This window comes from Pezoporus occidentalis, unplaced genomic scaffold, assembly GCF_034315485.1.
Source record: "Pezoporus occidentalis ecotype Australia unplaced genomic scaffold, CSIRO_AGI_Poc_V1 ctg52, whole genome shotgun sequence".
In the NCBI taxonomy this organism is placed as follows: domain Eukaryota; kingdom Metazoa; phylum Chordata; class Aves; order Psittaciformes; family Psittacidae; genus Pezoporus; species Pezoporus occidentalis.
The window spans coordinates 2,925,931-2,945,112 of NW_026915858.1; the positions used below are offsets into that span (position 1 = coordinate 2,925,931).

The 19,182-nt window shown below is 35.9% G+C and overlaps 1 protein-coding gene across 6 annotated transcripts in view; it reads right to left on the reverse strand.

The window, feature by feature from the left end:
- RYR2 (ryanodine receptor 2) overlaps positions 1 to 19,182 on the reverse strand; it is a 382,151-nt gene that overhangs the window by 273,043 nt on the left and 89,926 nt on the right. For all 6 annotated transcript variants that reach the window (XM_062637382.1, XM_062637380.1, XM_062637379.1 and 3 more), the window contains exon 2: positions 17,702 to 17,821. In XM_062637382.1, coding sequence (XP_062493366.1) covers positions 17,702 to 17,821 — 120 coding nt within the window. The remainder of the gene's footprint in view (positions 1 to 17,701; positions 17,822 to 19,182) is intronic.

The following is a 19,182-nucleotide window of genomic DNA, read 5'->3' on the forward strand; positions in this document are numbered from 1 at the left end:
GCATTAAATAGCATCCTTTTTTGTATGGGATTTTGACTGACATGCAGTAATGCTTACTTAGGCATGAAATATTTTTATGCCAACACTTAGTATCAGGCCTCTACTTTACTTGTCAGTGTTCTTGTTAGCATTTTTCTTTTGTAGTTACAGACACTACAACAGTCCTTTTCATGCTACTACCAGGCCAACAGACAACTAATTAGATTATCTTCAAAACATCCTCGTAATGCAAGTACTATCATAAGCCCATACTTTACAAAGCATGAAAGAGAGCACTCAAAGATCACAGGTTGCGAGGTGTTGTTTCTGCTCAGTAAACACAAGTACAATTTTCTGTTCTTGAAAGCCTCACAGAGATGAACTGCTTGACAGTCAACCTGCTCTCAATACTCCCGAGTAAAGACTGACTGACAAACAAGTCTGAAGAAAAGAGATGATGCTACATTTTCTACATCTGTTTGGTTACAAGCAAACATATAAGCAAACAGTCTCCATAACAATGTTACTACTGTTACTACTGTCATCTAAAGCAAGATTTCTGCCGGCAGAATATGTTTCACATGTCCCACATACAATTTTGTGACCTATCAAAATGTTTTAAATCTACCCTACAGGTTATACACCCTAAAATACAGAAAATCATGCATCATTTCACAGTGATCAAGCCAACATAACTAGGTTACTCCTCCTTCGTCAATTCCATTCTTCTTTACATTGAGTATTTTCTTCCCTCCTGATTAAAACTGCAAATGGAGTCCCAATGAACATTTTTCAGCTACTCTCATAGCAGGTGAGTAAGACACACTTTGAGCAGCCAGAAGAGCAATAAAGGAGACCTGTGTGAGATGATCCTTCTTCAATTAAGTAAAAGAGACTTCTTGCAGTCTAGCAAAATGTTAGAACCAGTTTTTCTTGCGACAAAAGGAAGAGCACATTATCCTCCCTCATCTCTGCTACACGAAAGGCTAGACACTTGGCAGCCCTCAGAGAGCTGAAGAAAGCCCTAAGAGCTGAAGGAAGATGCATCTACTGAAGTTTGCAGTGAGCATATGATTTGGACTCTTCCTCTCTGCAAGTTTCTCTCCCAGATCTGCTCTACTGAAGACCCCACAGGCAGGGCTGCATACACTCTACAACCACCATGGCATGGACATACATAGGACAGATGGAGAACTGCCAGAATATTTAATTCAGACAGTTAGATCTCTGCACACCCCATACAGTCTGTTTCAATGATGATACCTATAAAGTTCTGGATTTAGAAGATGAGGCTTCAGGCTGGTATACAGACACAGACTGACGGTTCATATTGGGAACAGTCCCCCCAAAAATAATAATTTCAGGTAATTATACTAAAAATGTTATTCACAGTGCATTTTCCATCTCATCAAAGCATAAAATAAAAACGAGGTAGAAAAACCACCACCTTTACCAGTCCTCTCTCTACCTATCTCCCATATCAACTCATATAGAGATGGAGGATGAAATATGAAAAGTAAGGGTATTCAGTATTATATGTTTGTAATAGCACAGTCAGCAAAACTAGACCAATTAATGGAGTTTTTTCTTACCTGCAATTTTTAAAGCATGTCTATTACTGGAGTAATTGCTGGATTATTTAGAAATTTGAGAGTCCCTTATTTTTCCTACCATTTTAAATTATATTTATTGTGTACACTAACTTTTTGTAGCAATATTTGCATAGTAAATTATGCCTTACTCTGTGGGAAGCAGATTTGCAAATTAGATAATCATACCCTATATTAAAAAGGTGTTTTGAGAAAAGCTTTTGAAATGCTATTTAAAAATATCTCTAACTCTAGTCCAGCTCACAACTGAATAATGGATACTGGATGTATTCATTACACATTACTTCAGTTTTTAGTGAGTTATTATTTACAAGCATACTGCACTCCAGCATGATGACAATGAAAGCAACAGGCTGAGATGTAAAATTCTGTCCCACTGTCATTAATCTGATAATCAGACAGCACTAACAAGCCACGATAACATGACCTGCTCATATAATTTGATATATATAATCTTGTGAATGTAAATTTCTGCTTTTCATAAATACTAGTCCAAGACTGAAGAATAATAAATAGCATCAGCAAACACAGTTCTGCCTCTAAGAATAAGCAACTTTACCTCACCTTTATTTCTATTCCTAGTTACCTGCAGGCTTCCTAATTGTCTTCCTAGGCTCAGCTAGTGGTTATTTTTTTTTCTCTTCTAACCAAAATCCCAATGAAAATTCACTTGCAGGTTTTTCATCTCTAACTGTATACTAAATATTCACACATCAGTGCCTCAAGAGCCATCTAACTAAGCAGCCTGATTTATGAAGCATCCACATTTTACATCATTGCCAAAAAATGAGATGTGGGTGTTCATAACTTTTTTTAAAACTAACACATTTATTAGATGCCTAACTTTGAGAATCCAAGTAGGAGGATTCAGAAAATTAACTTTAGTACAGAATTAAGCAAAACATCTGTAGTTCTATTTGTGGGAATAGCCTGAAAGAAACTGTACCCATCATCTATTTTCTAGTTACATTTAAATTTATACATCTCAGGTTTTTTGGCAGTCCTTTTTACTTAAATGAGATTCTGTCTGGTGACAGTGATGAAACACAGTCAGTATTACCAAGCAAAAACATCCCTTTCTAGGACTCCACATAGAAGGCACAGCTTTCCATGTTTTCAAGCTTGCCATCAAAAAAAAATGGACCCTGTACAGAAATATATGGCTCTGACAAGTCCCATCAGGTAAATAGGATGAATGAGATTCACCAAATCCGCAAACAGAAAAGACAGAGAATGAATTATGAGTCTTACATGTTCAGTTCTAATAGAGAGGACCTTTTGATAACTGTGTCAAGCTCCTGACTGTTTACTGTTGGAAGACCATGAGGCTTACATGGCCGCCTGCTACAAAAAACCTCCTCTCAGTCACTTAGTCTATTTCAGTGTGAAACAATCACTTTCTGTACCAGGCATTTATAGGTTATTCCATCCAAAATAGTTGTTTCCATCAAAAGCAGATTAATTTACAACTTTCAAAACTTTTTGTGATACTTTCTCTGAAAACTGTAACGTCCCCATGTGTTTGGAAGAGTGGGAGTGGCCTTTTATCACAAGTATGCTTTTCATTTTTTCTAGGAAAAACTTTGAATATGTGGTCAAGTTCTACTTCACAACATAGTAAAAATTTTCTTGTTAACAATTGAAGCTTTAAAGATTCCTTGTTCACAGGACAGCTGTTTCAGGGGGGGAAAAAATGAAAAACGTACAGGAGTAGCCAGAGAATGAAGCCAGAATAGCGTCCAAAATAAAAACACCACAAATCAACAAGGGAAAAGACCACCAACACAGGTCAAAACAGCTAGTGGGAGAACTACAAATATATTGCAATCAATTCATTTTCAAAGCCTAGAACACAAGACAGCTCTAAGTCCTCAGTGGTTCTTATAATCATATTAGTTGCCTAAACCACTAAGCACTAAGAACCTGCATTATAGCAGATCTTGTTTATCTGACCTAAACAACTTGTTTTAATTTTTTTTAATAGATTCTATTCTTGTGGTCACATATACAAAGTTTCCCTATTGTACCCACATTTCTGTGTGCAAAATTCTTTCTTAAATGAATTATTAGATATGACAAACCCAGCAGCGAAAAAAATCTCAAAACAATCTTCATGTTGATATATCAAAGATAAACGCCCATCTACAGAAGCCTTTGTCTTATCACGAGAAGTTACTAGTTTTTAACCCACATGAGTTATGACAATAGTGAAGACCAAAATCCTTCCCTACTTCTACTTTAGGATGATAATGAATGTCATCTGCTGGTCACAGTGGAACAGTTTACTGGCAAAGAAAAATGTATTACCTGAAACTAGGGCTCTACAAACTGAAAGTAAAACAACATTTAGAAGGAAACCGCTTCTTGGGTTTTTTTTCTCTCACAACCTCCTTTAAAAATGCATAAGAAACCTATACTTAGGCTGTTGTTACATAAGCACAATTATAGTCTTTTCTTTTATGCTTGGAAAGAGCAAAGTTTCATGCTACAATTCCTCAGTTTATGCTCTTCAGTAACAACTTTGTTCCAGAGAGCTGTCAAGGGTCTTGAGGCTATTATTAACAGAACAGACTGTCTTCACTGCTTGGAAGTTGTAATTCCCAGTATGATGTTTACTTTCCTTACAGACTTAAGGCCTCATACATTCCATCTCTAACAAGGGTAAAAGGTAATTTTCTCTTACATTCCATCTCTTCCCTCTGGTCTCCTTTCTAATTATGTGTTAAGTCCAACATATCTACATTACTGAAGGCTGTTTCTCTTTTTTAACTGTTCCCTGAAAATTTAAAACTTTCAGCAAGAGATAAAAAGTGATACTGGGTAAGAAGCCATACAACTGCATTTCAGCCTTGGTGGATAAACCATGTCAATCAACAAAACAGACATTACAACTTATACTGCTGTAGCCAGAAGCTTAGATGAACATTAGCTAATACTGTATCACCCTAATGCAGTGTAAATGTGTTCATTTTTAAGGTAATTAGGAAAATTCTATGCTAATTAATAAAATAAAAATTCTCATAGGATAAACAGTACTACAGAGGTTCTAGGCACACATCCAAATTAACAAAATGTTTTTGTTTAGCTTCATGCTGATCCTGCAAATTCTACGTTATTATGCTAATCTTTTGGGTATTACTCAAAACTTTACAATTCCCTTTTATTCTTAGAGATTATGTTATATATATATAGCTACTGCAACAAGTAATGGAAAATTCTATGGTATTATGACTTGGGAGGGTACTGTTGCTTTAGAACCTGGAAGAAGTAGCTACCCTTTTGCTTCCTGATCAGAAAGATGATCTTAATAAAATGCTCTTTTGCCCTTTTCTGGAAAGCATAGCAGACACCCAACAGGAAAATATTCCTAATCTCTCACCAGATTTTATTTTTATATACATATATATATATATATATATATATATACACACACACACACATTTGTTATTTATGATGAGCTATTTTCATTAAAAAAAAATCATATTTCAAAGCAGGAATCCTATATTTTTTCAAGATCAAACAAGCATGGTAAATGTGCAAGTCTTTTGTGGCTGTAACAAATAACTGACATAGCCTAACCTGTCTCAGTAGAAATCTTACCACTGCATAATAAACAATAAGTCATTATTTGCAGAGAGTCTCTTACTATTAAATTTTTCCCACAGCTGAAATCTTCACAGTGGAATTATAACATGTAAAAATGAAAACCAAATAAATATCAATACTAACCCTTCCCAAATACCCTACACCAACTCTAATGAGGATCTCACTCACTTTGTAGTGAAACAACAGGCCTACAAGAAGCAAAACCTGAATACTTATTTCATAATTTATCAACTATAAAATAAAATAACAGACACAAAATTTTAACTTCAAAGTATTTTATTGCACGCTTTCAACTAGTATTCTTTCTATTTTATGTTACCAAAATCAACAGTCAACTGGGAAAATTGGTGCCTGTCAAATACTGCTGGAACTGGGGACTGAGGAACATGTTCTGAGTCATCTCTGACTTGTCCGTAAACGAAGGAAAGGAGATGCATCATCAGCTCTCTCCTGGGCAACACAGTTTAAAAGTAGCAAAGCATACACAGCTATCAAAATCCTTTGTGGCAAGATGTAACAATGCACTTAGGCACTTACAGTACTAAACCACATACTGGCAGTATTTACTTCACACCTATGCAAAACAGATCGGTTTTTCTAACTCAAATGAATAATGTATACTTTTTTTTTTTTTGAGTCAGGACTCATTCATATGCTTAATTAAAAAAAAAATTCAAAACAAATTAAATACAACCACCCACAGAATTTTCAGCCTACTCCACCAGTACTGCAGAAGCTAGATGTACTTTATTCAAATTTAGGTGTGCCATCCCCTAACAGCATGAGCTGTCTGCCAGGAAATTCTTCATGGATTCAGGGACATATACTGTCAGAGTTTCACTGCTCATGAAGAGTGCAATAATATTTTCAAGAATAAATATCTATTTTTAAACAAATTCTCTCACCATGTATACTCAGAAATTGTGGTTTATCTGTAAATGTGTAAACATATAAAACCCCTGCCTGGATGGGCATGGCACTGCATTTGAGAATACACTGCATAATACAAAACCCACCCATTTATTTTACCATGCACTTTCAACAACTACAGAATCACAAAGCTTGTAAGACTAATTAGTGGTTATTTGTTCAGCTTCTTAAGGATTCAAATTCTGTCCTATTTTGGTCTAAGGTGCCAAAATATTGTTACTAAGCTGTTAAGCAAACAACTTTTAAAGGGCTCTCTGCTTTTCATTCAGTGACATACCAGCACAAAAAGCTGCCACAAAGTACCATCTACACAGAAATATCCACATGCATTTCCCAGCAAAGAGCCCACCTGCCTCAGAAGTGAATTATGTAAGAGCTAATAAAGCAGCTTAAGAATTCAGACAGTAAAGACAGTCTCAAGGACCCGGTAAACTATGTGAACTTTTAGTCTTTTTATTCCACTCCTGAATACATGTTCAAGGAGGAAGTATAACAAGAAGTTTACAAATACTACCTCTATGTGAGACTATCACATTAATTTAGACCATTCACCAACCCGGAGTTCCCTTCTCTACTGTCTCCAAGTTATTCCTTTTCAAGATTTCACACTTTGACATGACATAAGATATTAACTACACTATTAAGACCTTTGCAGGTATGTATTATGGACAATCATGCATTATTTTATAGATGCTTTTATTTTAACAATTATCTCAACTTTCATCACCAAGCAAAGATGTTCTACTCCTCCACTAAGCTGCACGTCTATGCTGGGGATTTAAAATAACCTTTCAAATGCCTTTGTTTGGTGTTGCCTTTAAAAAATAGTAATAAAAAAAATTATTGCAAATTTTCCAAAATAACAAGAACTCTTCTTAATTACTTCGCCCAAGAAATCCATCTTTTCTACAGAAATAAAACAATTGTCAGTTATGTATATGTGAAAACAATGGATCTGTGGAAACTATAGATACAGTTGTCCTCCATAATAAATAAGCTTTAAATGTACACAACAGGAAATAATTATTTTGCTAATTTGAGTTTATAAAATGGGACTTCTATGATCTGTACACATACTTGCAACTGTACCAGTCAAAAGAGGTCATTAAGTGTACTGCTCACCAAAACACGTATCAAATACAGCCCTCAAAGCATAGCAAGCTGTATTTTTACAACAGCTAAACAAACTAGGCCATGTTTCTTATTTCAAATAAGACTTCATTACAATTGTACTTCATTTCTACAGACCTTTTTGTACTGCTTAATAATTAATTTATACAGACTGGAGAAACAAATTCAGTATTACAGGACTTCCCGGTTTATTGAATAACAGGCACTCAAATGGCTTCTTGGCAAGTCTGTTCATATTTCATGCTGCACTGAGCAGTATATTTGTTTGCCTTCTAGGACCTCTGTCCAACCTTCTCAGACAAGTCCTGTGCTGTGCCTGTTTCTTTTTCTCTTGGTACTCAAAATGTCACAGAGCCTGGGCACTTTCCTTCCTCTAGAAACACCTTGTCCCTACTTTCTCTTTTCATCACCAGATCATACCTTGGCCATTTAAAGCATACTAAACTAGCTAAATTAATTCATCCTATATTATCTAAAGCCATTTGAATGATGGCTGCTACTGGTTTTGATGCACATTCCCTAGACTATTGCCTTTTACTATCTGTAAACACTGTACTGTTCAATTAGAACCCATTGATACTAAGAGAAACATCAAGAAAACCTGAAATTCCTAACTTCCTGTTACCATTAAAAGACATTTAAATGAGTGGTAGAGGTAGAGTTTGCAGGATTGTTAAGGGAAGACTATATCAGCCTTTAGAAATCAGCCCAGTGACATTTGCTTCCTATGCTTTTTGTGATGTGTGTAAAAAGCCAGTTCTTATGGAAAGGCAATGCTTTTGTGGATGATATTTTTGTAAATATGTCAAGAAAAGTGTCTAAATACCCAGAAAATAGAAAAAGCTTCCCACTCCTAAATACATTACTTATATCCATTAGGAAAGGAAGAGAGAAATTCTAAGGAGTTCGAGGTCAGAACATCGATTAGTAGTATTCACAGGGACTCACTATATGTACAAGAATATCGCTTTCTGTAAGACATGAAAAATTCTCACAGTCAGTTAAGCAGAACATTAGCTTCAACCCCTTTCAGCTCAGATAACCCCCCAACTAGCAGATTTAAGGCAGCACAAAAGTAGACTGCACATAATCATTGCTTTACGAGACCTTTGCATTGAGGCACAGAGAACCATAAAACTCCTTTTGGTTTATAATTTGAAAAAGCCAAGCCAAAAAAGAGAAAGGAAGGACATCTTAAGCTACTAATCATACTGTGGGAAGCCACAATATTATTTCCATCCTCCAGCTATTACATCCAAGTTGGTTAGTTTAGAAAAAAACAGACTGGAGGAGTCAGTGTGGTTCAGGATTCAGGCATAAATTGCATGTCCATCACTCGTACCTGCAAGTTTTCAAACAAACACTAAGCTTCCAGCCATTATTCAAAAATAATTAAACACTAGGAAAAGCAGCCTTCACTCTGACCTTCTGCCTTTATGCAGACTCTTTAGGATTTTGTTTTTTTTTTTTTCCATTTAGCCTCTTTTTTTCCCTTTTTTTAATGCAAAGCAAAGCAACTCTTCTTTTGATTGTGAAACCAGAAAAAGTCATGCTTGTATTTGTATGCAGCAATCCCCTTAGCAGCATTAAGAAAATTACCAAAACCAACTTGCATTTGGGTTTCAAGCACAGGGACACAAACATACATGCTCAGCCTCCAAGCTTTTTCCATTTGCACAATTATTACCTCCTCCAATCAAAGTTATTTATAAATTAACCCTCAATTTAACGTTGTAAATACTCCTTATGATAGCAAGATACAGCATTCTCTCCACCAGTAAAAGAGCACAAGTCTTCCTCATTTTTCATGGGGAAGTAACCAGAAGGAAAAACCAAGAATCTTGAAAATCATCAAAAGATAAAAATTTCAAAAAGTCTAAGAAGGAAAACAAAAACAAACAAACAAAAAATCCTTTATATACTTTGTTTTGTTTTGTTTCAGATATCAATCAATCAGATGCAATTGCTATTACTTACCTCAAGGAAGCACATACATTCACTCGTTAATTGGCCACTTTTCTTTATCCTAATTTCTGAGAGCCCATTGGGCTAGAATGATTCACAGGAGTCCGCTGAGCCAGATTTAGCCCGACAGTGCTTAAAAATACTGAGTAGAAAGTAACAATACACTTACTTCAAGTGCTGAGCAGGACTACATCGCTAAACTGAAATTCTTGCTTTAGACAAACATTGTCCAAAGGGCTTAAAATAAGCATTTAAACTTTCATGCATTCTTAGCTTGGAACACACAGACTTATAAATCTGTTTTTCCAGGTTTGCAGATGAACAGCTACATATCAGCCTAATTAAAATTCCAATGACTCCTTTGCAACTACTCCTCCTGTACCAATGAAGTACACACAATTCTGCTATAAACCCATCACAGAAAATATTTAAAATCCTGAGCTCTACAGGGCTTAGCTGAATATGTCATTGTGTAACCCTGTGATACTGTTACCCAGGGTAATGCAACAAGCCCAAAGTAGCCGGGGCTGTGCTAGTATTGAACAGCCATCAGTTTTAACTTTGAACGGACACAAGCATCCAGCAAATAAGAACTCTCACCTCAAAATATTCTGGTTTTGCTCTATATATCACTTTATTTATCTTTCAAGGACTTTCTTACAGTATTGCAGTACAGCTAGTGTATTTGGTGAAGGCAAATAATCTGTTTCCAGTCCTTAACACCTAATCCCAAGATTAAGAGTCCCAATACTTTCATACTACATGGAGGGAGAAACCTAGCCACCAACTCTGCAATCATGTGAGGGCATTGCTTTGAACAGAATTTTCAGAATGCAAATAAATAAAGCCATCATGCAATAGCAACTCTCCTTTTTAACAGGAACAGTACTAAGAACGGTAGGACTCAGAAGCTAAATCACAGCAAACTAGCAGGTTTTCGAAAGCCTGCAGGAAACTCACCAAACAATGACTGTACACGGCATATCTGACCTCCTTCCATCATGGTGCTTGGATCACAGCTTTATCTCAGACAAGGCTTTCCAGCATAATATCTCCTTTTTTCCTGTTTTGATCTTTAAATAATAAGAGGCCTAAACAGTTACTAGGGCATATAGTTATAAAGGAAACTTCCTTTAATGGGATTTTTCAGGTCTTGTTCACTTAATTTGTACCATAAATTGAATTCCTGCATCTCTGTCACCACAATTAAAAACAAACAAACCAAAAAAACCCCAAACAACCACCACCACCAACCACCACCATTGTAAACATTTAGGGTTGGTTTGTTGGCTTTTAACAGACATTTAGATACTGAAGTTGCAAACTACTTATTTGAATGGAGAAATTACAACTCAGGTTTCGTTTGTTAAATAACAAAAATTTTACAGCTTTGGATTACATTTCTTGATTGGATGGCCTATGTTATTTTGAGTATGAAACAAATCATTAAAGATAAATAGAGCATTTTGAAATTTGTCTTGCATTGGTTAGTTGCTAACAGACATAATGTATGCATACATATGTACTACTCCTTCATTCAGTGCCATCATCTGGAGTAGTATCATCACCTAATTCCCCAAACATGCTAAATTTTATTATTATGCCTACTAATACTGCACACAATTTTCAGCTGATACAAAGTCATATTTGTTGCAGCTTTACATCCACGTAGATCTGACCCAGTGTGTTTCACATTCATTTGAATATTTCACATTTACTTTAAATTATTTGCTTTCCATTTCAAGAAGTAATTCTGTTGGGTTTTGGGATTAAGTACAAGGATCACAATCAGGTCGGATGGCTGTGGCTACACATCTGCATGTAGGCTCAGGATTTATACAGGGCTTAAAAAGAATACAAATTTAATCTATGTACATAATAAAGAATATTTCCAATTATATTAATCGTGTTGCATAAAACTACTATAGAGAAGCATTTTATTGTGAAAGAATGATTCATTGAACAAACCCCTGTCTGGTCTACGCCTATGAAGACTTCCTCTACATATGTCTAAATTATGAAAGTAATGTGGAAGTACACATGAAATGGTTACCGACTTTTCATTTTAATTATTGAAATTGATGATCTTAGTGAATGGCTGCTAAATGGAGTCCTCTGAACATGACATTACATAAGATTAAGTGCCATCTTTGCCATTAAATACGAAAATTCATTTTGGCAACATAACACAAAGGCAATTAAAACTGCCTCAGAGGTGGAGCTACAAAGCCTTGCCAAAGGCCTCACAGTATATTTTTACTTCTTTAGGACAAAACAGAAACATAAGCACAGAAAGAAATGACTGCGACTACCAAAAAAAACCCCAAGCAAATACCTTACACTATGACAAATGCCCAGAACAATCCAGTTTCAACAATCCTGATTTGATTCTTCAGTGTGAATCAAATTTTCAAAAACTTAGCATTTCATTATGTCAGTAACTGCGCAAAAAGCATCTACGTGTATCCATACATTAATGGATACCATGTGCGTTTTGTCATACATTTGGATTTAATGCAATCAAAAACTGTGCAAAGTACAGGTACCGTTTCCTGGCTGTCAGAAACAGTTTTAAGTTTATTTGCCTCAGCCACTGAGAATATGCTCAAGTGTTTTGTGTACAAGACAAAAAAAGCAATTCTTGCCTTCAGATCTTGCACTCTGGAAGACAAATGGAAAAAAAGAAAAAAGAGGCTTTCTCCCCAAGGCAACAAAGGCAGAGGAGTTCAAGCCAGGGCCCCTGCCCACTGTTTAGAATGACACCCTTCTTGACACATCTGAGCAGAATTTGACTGCTGGCAGAGAAATTACTTGTGTAAATACTAGAGAATCATACTTTCTTGTAACCTTGGATGTGCCTGGTGAGCATCTTTCTCTACCCTCCCTCCCCCCATTCTCCTCTTCTCTTCCAGCACAGCCACCTATCCAGCTCCTGCTTTTTGTATTGAAAACAGACGAAAAAGGGCAAAGAAAAAAACACCAAGAACTGGTATTTGGCAGCACAAGAAACAGCATGCCAGTCTTATCATCAGGCTTTATTTTCTAACCTCTCACACAACAGCAGCATCTAGGGACCAACAAAGAACGGAACATCACTGACACACATAGCTCGGGGTCACGGAGCAGACTGCCCCAGCTGACTGGCCCACACCGGTCCAGCAAGAAATCTGCAGAACCTCTCCCAGTGTTGCAACCATGTCCTGTCACACGGCAGAAAGGCAAGAAAAGTGGCTCTTTAAAGACAGAAATGAAAAAAAAACAAGTTATCAGAGTTTCTGGACTCTCAGTACTGTAACCCATTATATACAATGCAATTCAGAGCGCAGTGGGAAGTTCACACTATAGAATCACACAGGGCACCACCTTCTTAAAAAGGAAAAAACAAAATATTAAAGAGAGGTTGTTTTGTTTTGTTTTTTTTTTCCAGATCTTTAAAAACACCCACTATGTTATCCTTCCCTCTCTCAAGTCCAAACTGATGAGAGGTCAAGGGGGGGGGGGGGGGTGATGGGGACCAGGACTACAATTTTTATCAGTCCTCTTTAATGATGGAAAGCAGTTGTGTTATACCTCAGTGCATTCTGGAATTAAAGCATGAGTTTACCTGCCATAGAAATAAGAGGAAATGACACCTTATGCTATTAGAAAACGTCAACAAGCACAGGTAACTCACTCTCAAGTGTTCTGCTGTGCAGTGGTTCACAAGTGATCAAAACCATGTTTGTGACTGGCCCAGAGCTCAGTGTTTTTCTTTCTGCACCACATACAGTTATCATATTCAAGAGCTGTTAAAACACAGTTCCAGCTTGTTTGTTTTTCAGTATGCTGTGCATTATTTAGGTCTAAAATAAACCTACTTCAATAGCATACAGCATAATCTTTTAATGAATGGACTTCCTCATATTAGCTATCTGTTTATATAGAAAAGGCAACAAACTAACTTTCAAATATAAAGAAACATATAAGTCATTGAGCAAATGATTAATAATTCTTGTTTTGATAAAATGGATGGGTCTTCCACATAAGGCATAGATTTAAAAGTACCACAAATATTGATGAAACAAGATTACCTATAGACCATTGCCAAAAAATCAGTTTATGTTCTTTTTTGTCCTTTTTTTTTTCTCCTGACACTCACTGCTTATTTTCTTCGTTTTAGTAAAGAAATTAAAATTCATGCTATAAACTTAACAAGACATAATGGATAAATAACGGGACAAAATAAGGAAATTAAGCATTTTAAATTGTCTTCAGCATGTCTCTGGGTTTTCTTATTCTTGCCATTGCAACTTTTTGAACGCTAAAAATTTTTGATGGTTTATATATTCTGAATATCAGATATGTAACTTATTCCTAGAACAACGTCTACTTTGAGATAGATCCGCTTTGAAATTGATAGAGATTAAAATACAATTATTGAGTTAACACTTGAGCTAATACACCTTTATAGATGAGGTAGATCATGCATTTATCTTATTCTAACCCAATTATTCTATACGCTGAACTGCCTCCTATTGATAAAATGACACAAAATTTAGACCTGACATTAGGTTTGTGTTTATGCTGAATAAAGTGTTGACGGTTCAGGGATGTTTTAGTTACTGTTGAGCGGCACTTAAGCAGAGTCAAAGCCTTTTTCTGCTCCCCACCCCATCAGCAAGGAGGCTGGGCATGCACAAGAAACTGGGAGGGGACACAGCTAGGATAGCTAATCCCAATTGACCAAGGGGATATTCCAGACCATATGGTGGGTGTCATGCTCATAAAGCTGGGAAAGAAAAAAGGGGGGACATTTGGAATGATGGCATTTATCTTCCCAAGTAACAATTATGTGTGATGGAGCCCCGCTTTTCTGGGGATAGCTGAACACCTGCCTGACAATGGGAAGTGGTGAATGAATTCCTTGGTTTGCTTTGCTTGTGCATGCAGCTTTTGCTTTAGTTATTAATCTGGCTTTATCTCAACCCATGAGTTTTCACACTTCCACCGTCCCAATTTTCTTCTACACACTGCAATGCTCAGTGAGCAGCTGTGTGGTTTGTAGTTGACAGCTGGGTTTAAACCACACCACCAAGTTAAAAAAAAAACAACAAAACAATAAAATGAATGAAATAAGGATAGTGTAAAGTGTAAAATAGCTTTTATCCCATTATCAGCCAGAGGTAGAGAATAGTCCCTGGCAGAACACAAAAAAAACTGTTACAAAGATGCATCCTTGATTTCTCCAAGGCTATGACTGTAACCAGTATGGGATGTAGTCATTCTGTGTGTCCTTCACAAAAGCAAACAAATTCATTGGATTAAATAATTCATTTCAAATCAAGAATACATTTGTTATATAATGACCCATGACCCAGTTTAGGGTCTCACTCCCTGGGAGGCAGCTTTGCAGAAAAGGGCCTGATGGCATTAAGGTGGGCATGAGCCCATGGTGTGCCTTGGAAACAAAAGACAGTAGCCTTCCATGCTGTACTAAAAGTTGCCTAGAGTTATTGTTTTTCCCCTTTACTCAGCACTTCCTAGACTATATAGAATCATAGAATGGTTTGGGCTGGAAATGACCTTAAAGATCATCTAGTTCCAACCCCTGTGCTACAGGCAGGAACACCTTCCACTAGAGCAGATTGCTCAGGGCACTGTTCAACCTGGCTCTTAACCCCAGGGATAGGGCAGCCATCTCTCTAGGCAGTCTGTTCCAGTGCCTCAACACCCTCATAGTAAAGAGTTTCTGACTAATTTCTAATCTAAATCTCCCTTCTTTCAGTTCAAAATAGATACTCCTCACCCTATCACTACATTCTCTGAAAAAAAAGAATCCTTCCCTATCTTTCCTGCAGGCCCTGTTTAAGTACTGGAAGGCTGCTATAGGGTCTCCTGGACCCTTCTCTTCTCTAGGCTTAACCTCCCAACTCTCTTTCTGTAAGATGAGCAAACCAATGGACAAAAACATTCACAAACTTAAAAATATAACTGTACTTTGAAATGTGATTCCATAAAATGACATTTTGTGATAAGATGCATTTCTTCACAGGAGTCTGACAGCAAATCTAAGAGTAAAAGATGTCTCTCCACTTGTTATAAATAAACCAACCTCGAGCCTAAGAACAAGCTCTAAAGTAGCTCCAAATATGAATTCATTCCCTATTTAAAATTCAAACACAAGATATACAGAAGAACAATATAGTTAAACGGCTAAGAAATAAAGAGAGTACTTTTTCTCAGATTTGATAAGCATAGATTATTTCCCAAAAGAAGACAGTGGAATTTGGAAATAGTTCTGAAATGTGAGCACATGTGAACTGATAATGCTTATTAAAGTGCTTGCTAATTTAGCCCAACTATCATCATCCATTTTTCGTTAGTATGTTGTTTTCAAAATCTGTTGTTCTCTTCCAACACTGACGGAATCTATACAACCGCCCAAAGAAACACTTGTGCTGTAAGCTTGAATGGAAGAAAATAAAATTAATAAAGCAATTTCCATAATAGGCCTGCCGGTGGTGTTGTAACAGGATAAACATTAATAGTCATTAGTTGCTAAATTATTCTATCAATATGTATCTACAATCTGATCATTATTTCTGTAGTGTGAATGACCTTAGTGTGAGAAACTGCATGCGAATAAGTTGCGATAATAAAACATCAGCTACATCACTAGGAGCCACATCTTAAAGGATACTGGAGAAAAGGAGTGGATCATATCAGGCATTCTCAAGAATGCAAGTCTAGGATGATAGCTGAGGTCTATTACCTGTATTTGGCCTATTACTGGTGCTTGGTTTTGCACTTCATCCCTGATACCTGTAATTCAGATGCCACACTACCAAATTAAAGCGCATTACAATCCATTACAACTGGAAAAAAATAGCCTTCAAGACATGCAGTGAAATTTTTTAACTGCCTTATGAACTCCATTGAAACCTTTTTCAAATTATCACATGCCTCTTGTAATATTTCCTATACTCCTCCTTACATAATAAATAGTAACATTGTGTGGACACAGATATTAGGAAGAAAACCATATTTTTTTCTCTTATTTACAGTCAACTTTGCTTTAAGGATTTGGTAATTTTACAGCTCCTTCAGTATTTATATCTCCAAATGACTTCAAACAAGCTCATCCTAGAAACCATCAGCCCTTAAAAATTAAAACAAGGATGAGCTGTATGGATTTTCTCTTGTTTTTTATTTTTTCTCCAAATTCATGCAGATTAAGCAAAATAAATACTGCTTCACAAAACACTGAGAAAAAGCAGCATCAACAGGGAAACATAGGAGGTGAATACAGTGTAAATTTCACACCCCTTAAAGGCAAGAATGTTCAGGAATTTTATATAGTGATAGAGAGACTGTAGGTTTAATATCCAAACTTACTGAATGATAATAAATTCATTAAATAGATTTTTCTGGCCTTCCAGGCAACTAGCACTGCAACCACGTCTATCCCAGCTCATTTTTATTGTTAAAAAGATCCACTTAAAACAGAGCGCCATGAATTAATTCATCTAGATCACTGCTATTATAATGAATCATTAATATCCTAGTGAAAAATTTATTATTATGAATAATAGATTCAAAATGATGACACAGAAAATGAAGCACTACTCTTCAATGTATCAGACAGAAGCAAAGTGATGTCATGGAAGCTGGCAAGATAAAAACTATAAATTTCTGTTCTAATTCTCTAAAGATGTCTTTCCAGATGCTTTAACTTAATTTTATTTTCTCATCAAACATTTATATTTCAGCTGAAAAAAAAACAAATATAAGGGACACTCTTTGTATAAATAAAACGTCCAAGTATACCCATTGCTTTGGTCACAAATCAGTTCTGCCATGAGAAGGCACATTTTTGTCTTCAAAATAATTATTTGAGCATATGTGACAGTGAAACAAAAACCCTCCTTTGCAACAAATGGCAAAGTTAATTTTCCAAACTATTGTATCTACTGCATATATAGCAGAGTTAAGTAGGCTTAGATAACAAACTGAATAGATGAGAATTTTGATACCTACATGATTATTAGGCTCAGTTAGGGAATAAGAAGGACTGAAAGCAATCATCACCTCAACATAAATGTTACAGAATAAAAACCACAAATAGAACAAATGTTCTCTTTCCTGTGGAGTTAAAAATCAGAGCAATCAAATGTGTGTTTGAATTTGAGTACACAAAAACTGAATTGCAGCTTACTACAACTGAGTTTGGACAAGCAAAATAGCAAGCATATTACTGATATGGACTTCTGCAGCTAGCTAGTTTTAAAGTGAGCCCAAAACAAACCACAGCATTAGAGTTTAGCCAAAGGGCCATTACGAAAGAACAGTTAATCTTCAAAGGGGCACTAAATATTCCTTAAATTATTGATAGATTTGATTTGTCCATTGTCCTAGAACAATTTGTGTATTGTACATCAAAGCAAGCAGTATTATAGCTGTATCCTTGTTTCACACATGACGCTTTAAACACTCAGAAGTACCTTAGAATTTGATGTGGATTCCAAAAAGCAAAGTCTGTTGCCAAATCCTTCTGCAGCAAGACACAATTTCTGTTGCTCCTTGTGAACAGTTGCAGTGCACTGCAGAACCACTTCATCATCCTACCAAAGAAACAAACAAGAACAGAACAGCGGTTATGCTTCTGGCCCAACAAGATCTGGGGAACCATTTACAAAATCACTGCTAAACACAGAAAGATCTATCCCCAAACACAAGCAGAATCAAATCTCCCCATAATTTTTATTTTGAAGGTGGCAAATCAATTAAAATAATTCCAATAACTATATATGTGCTTTTCCTGTTTGCCTGTTCTTGTAACAAAGGTCAGTATGGATGAAATATAAATGTTATGGAACTAAATCCTTGTAGTAATGTAGACAAACAAGATCTTGTCAACAAACCTGAAAAAACAGAAGCAGACCCTTATGTAAATCCTAGTCATTTAAAGTAATATGACTATGAACTACAGAATCCCTTTGCAAAAATCTAGTTCAAGTTAAGAAGAAAGAAAAAATTTGTAATAAATCTGTTTTCTAAAAATTTTGTGGTTTAAGAATAGAAATTTATTTTTTTGCTCTGCATTCTTCTCACTCATTTAGGAAGCAAAATTAGTTTCCAATCATGAATTTCACATGAAAGATTATGAAGAGGTCATACTGAACACTGTAAATAAAATGTAATACAAAAACAAAACTATCAGATGAAGCATGCAACTGGAAGCAGAACAGGATGAGGCTACAAAAATGAACACAGTAAGGAATGCATGTTTACCAAAAAAAAGTGTTCTTACAGGCAGTTTTTTACATTTTTACATTAACTAAAATGCCTGAATTCAAACTAAACTCAGTAATTTGAAGTCACTTTTAAGCACTCATCCTGAATTAATCTGGACTTCTATTTGCTTTAACTTACTTCAAGCTAGTAATTAAACTAAATTAAGCTGTATTTAATTCTGAAAAGGAGATTAAATAGAATTTAATCAAACACTTTAAAAAGTAATTCGTTACCTTTTTTTAAATTGTCCTCATGTGGCAAACCCTAGCCCTAAGTGTAGGTGAACCCATTTCCTCATATACCAACAACAGCGCCCAAGCTGCATTTCACTATCAATTGTAAAGTGAAAAGCAGTAACTGCTCCCAGTCAGACATTAAATCCAGAAAATGTAATATGTCCATGTGTTTATATGTGCAGTTCACAATTGCAACTAACAGCAAAATCCCTAAAGGCCAAAAATCAAGGACCTAGAAGACTGCATATACAGAGCTAAGAGCTTTGCTGTGTACTCTTTGTATAAGATGCATCTATTAAAGCCAAGAGCATGTGGGGTGAGAGAGTTGTTTTTGTTTTTTTAAAGAGCAAAATTAGTATGCCCTAATCCTAATTGCATTTTATTCAAATAAAAGTTTATTTTCAGGTTAAAAAAAAATGGTGCTAAATTGCAGCTATATAAACACATTCTTC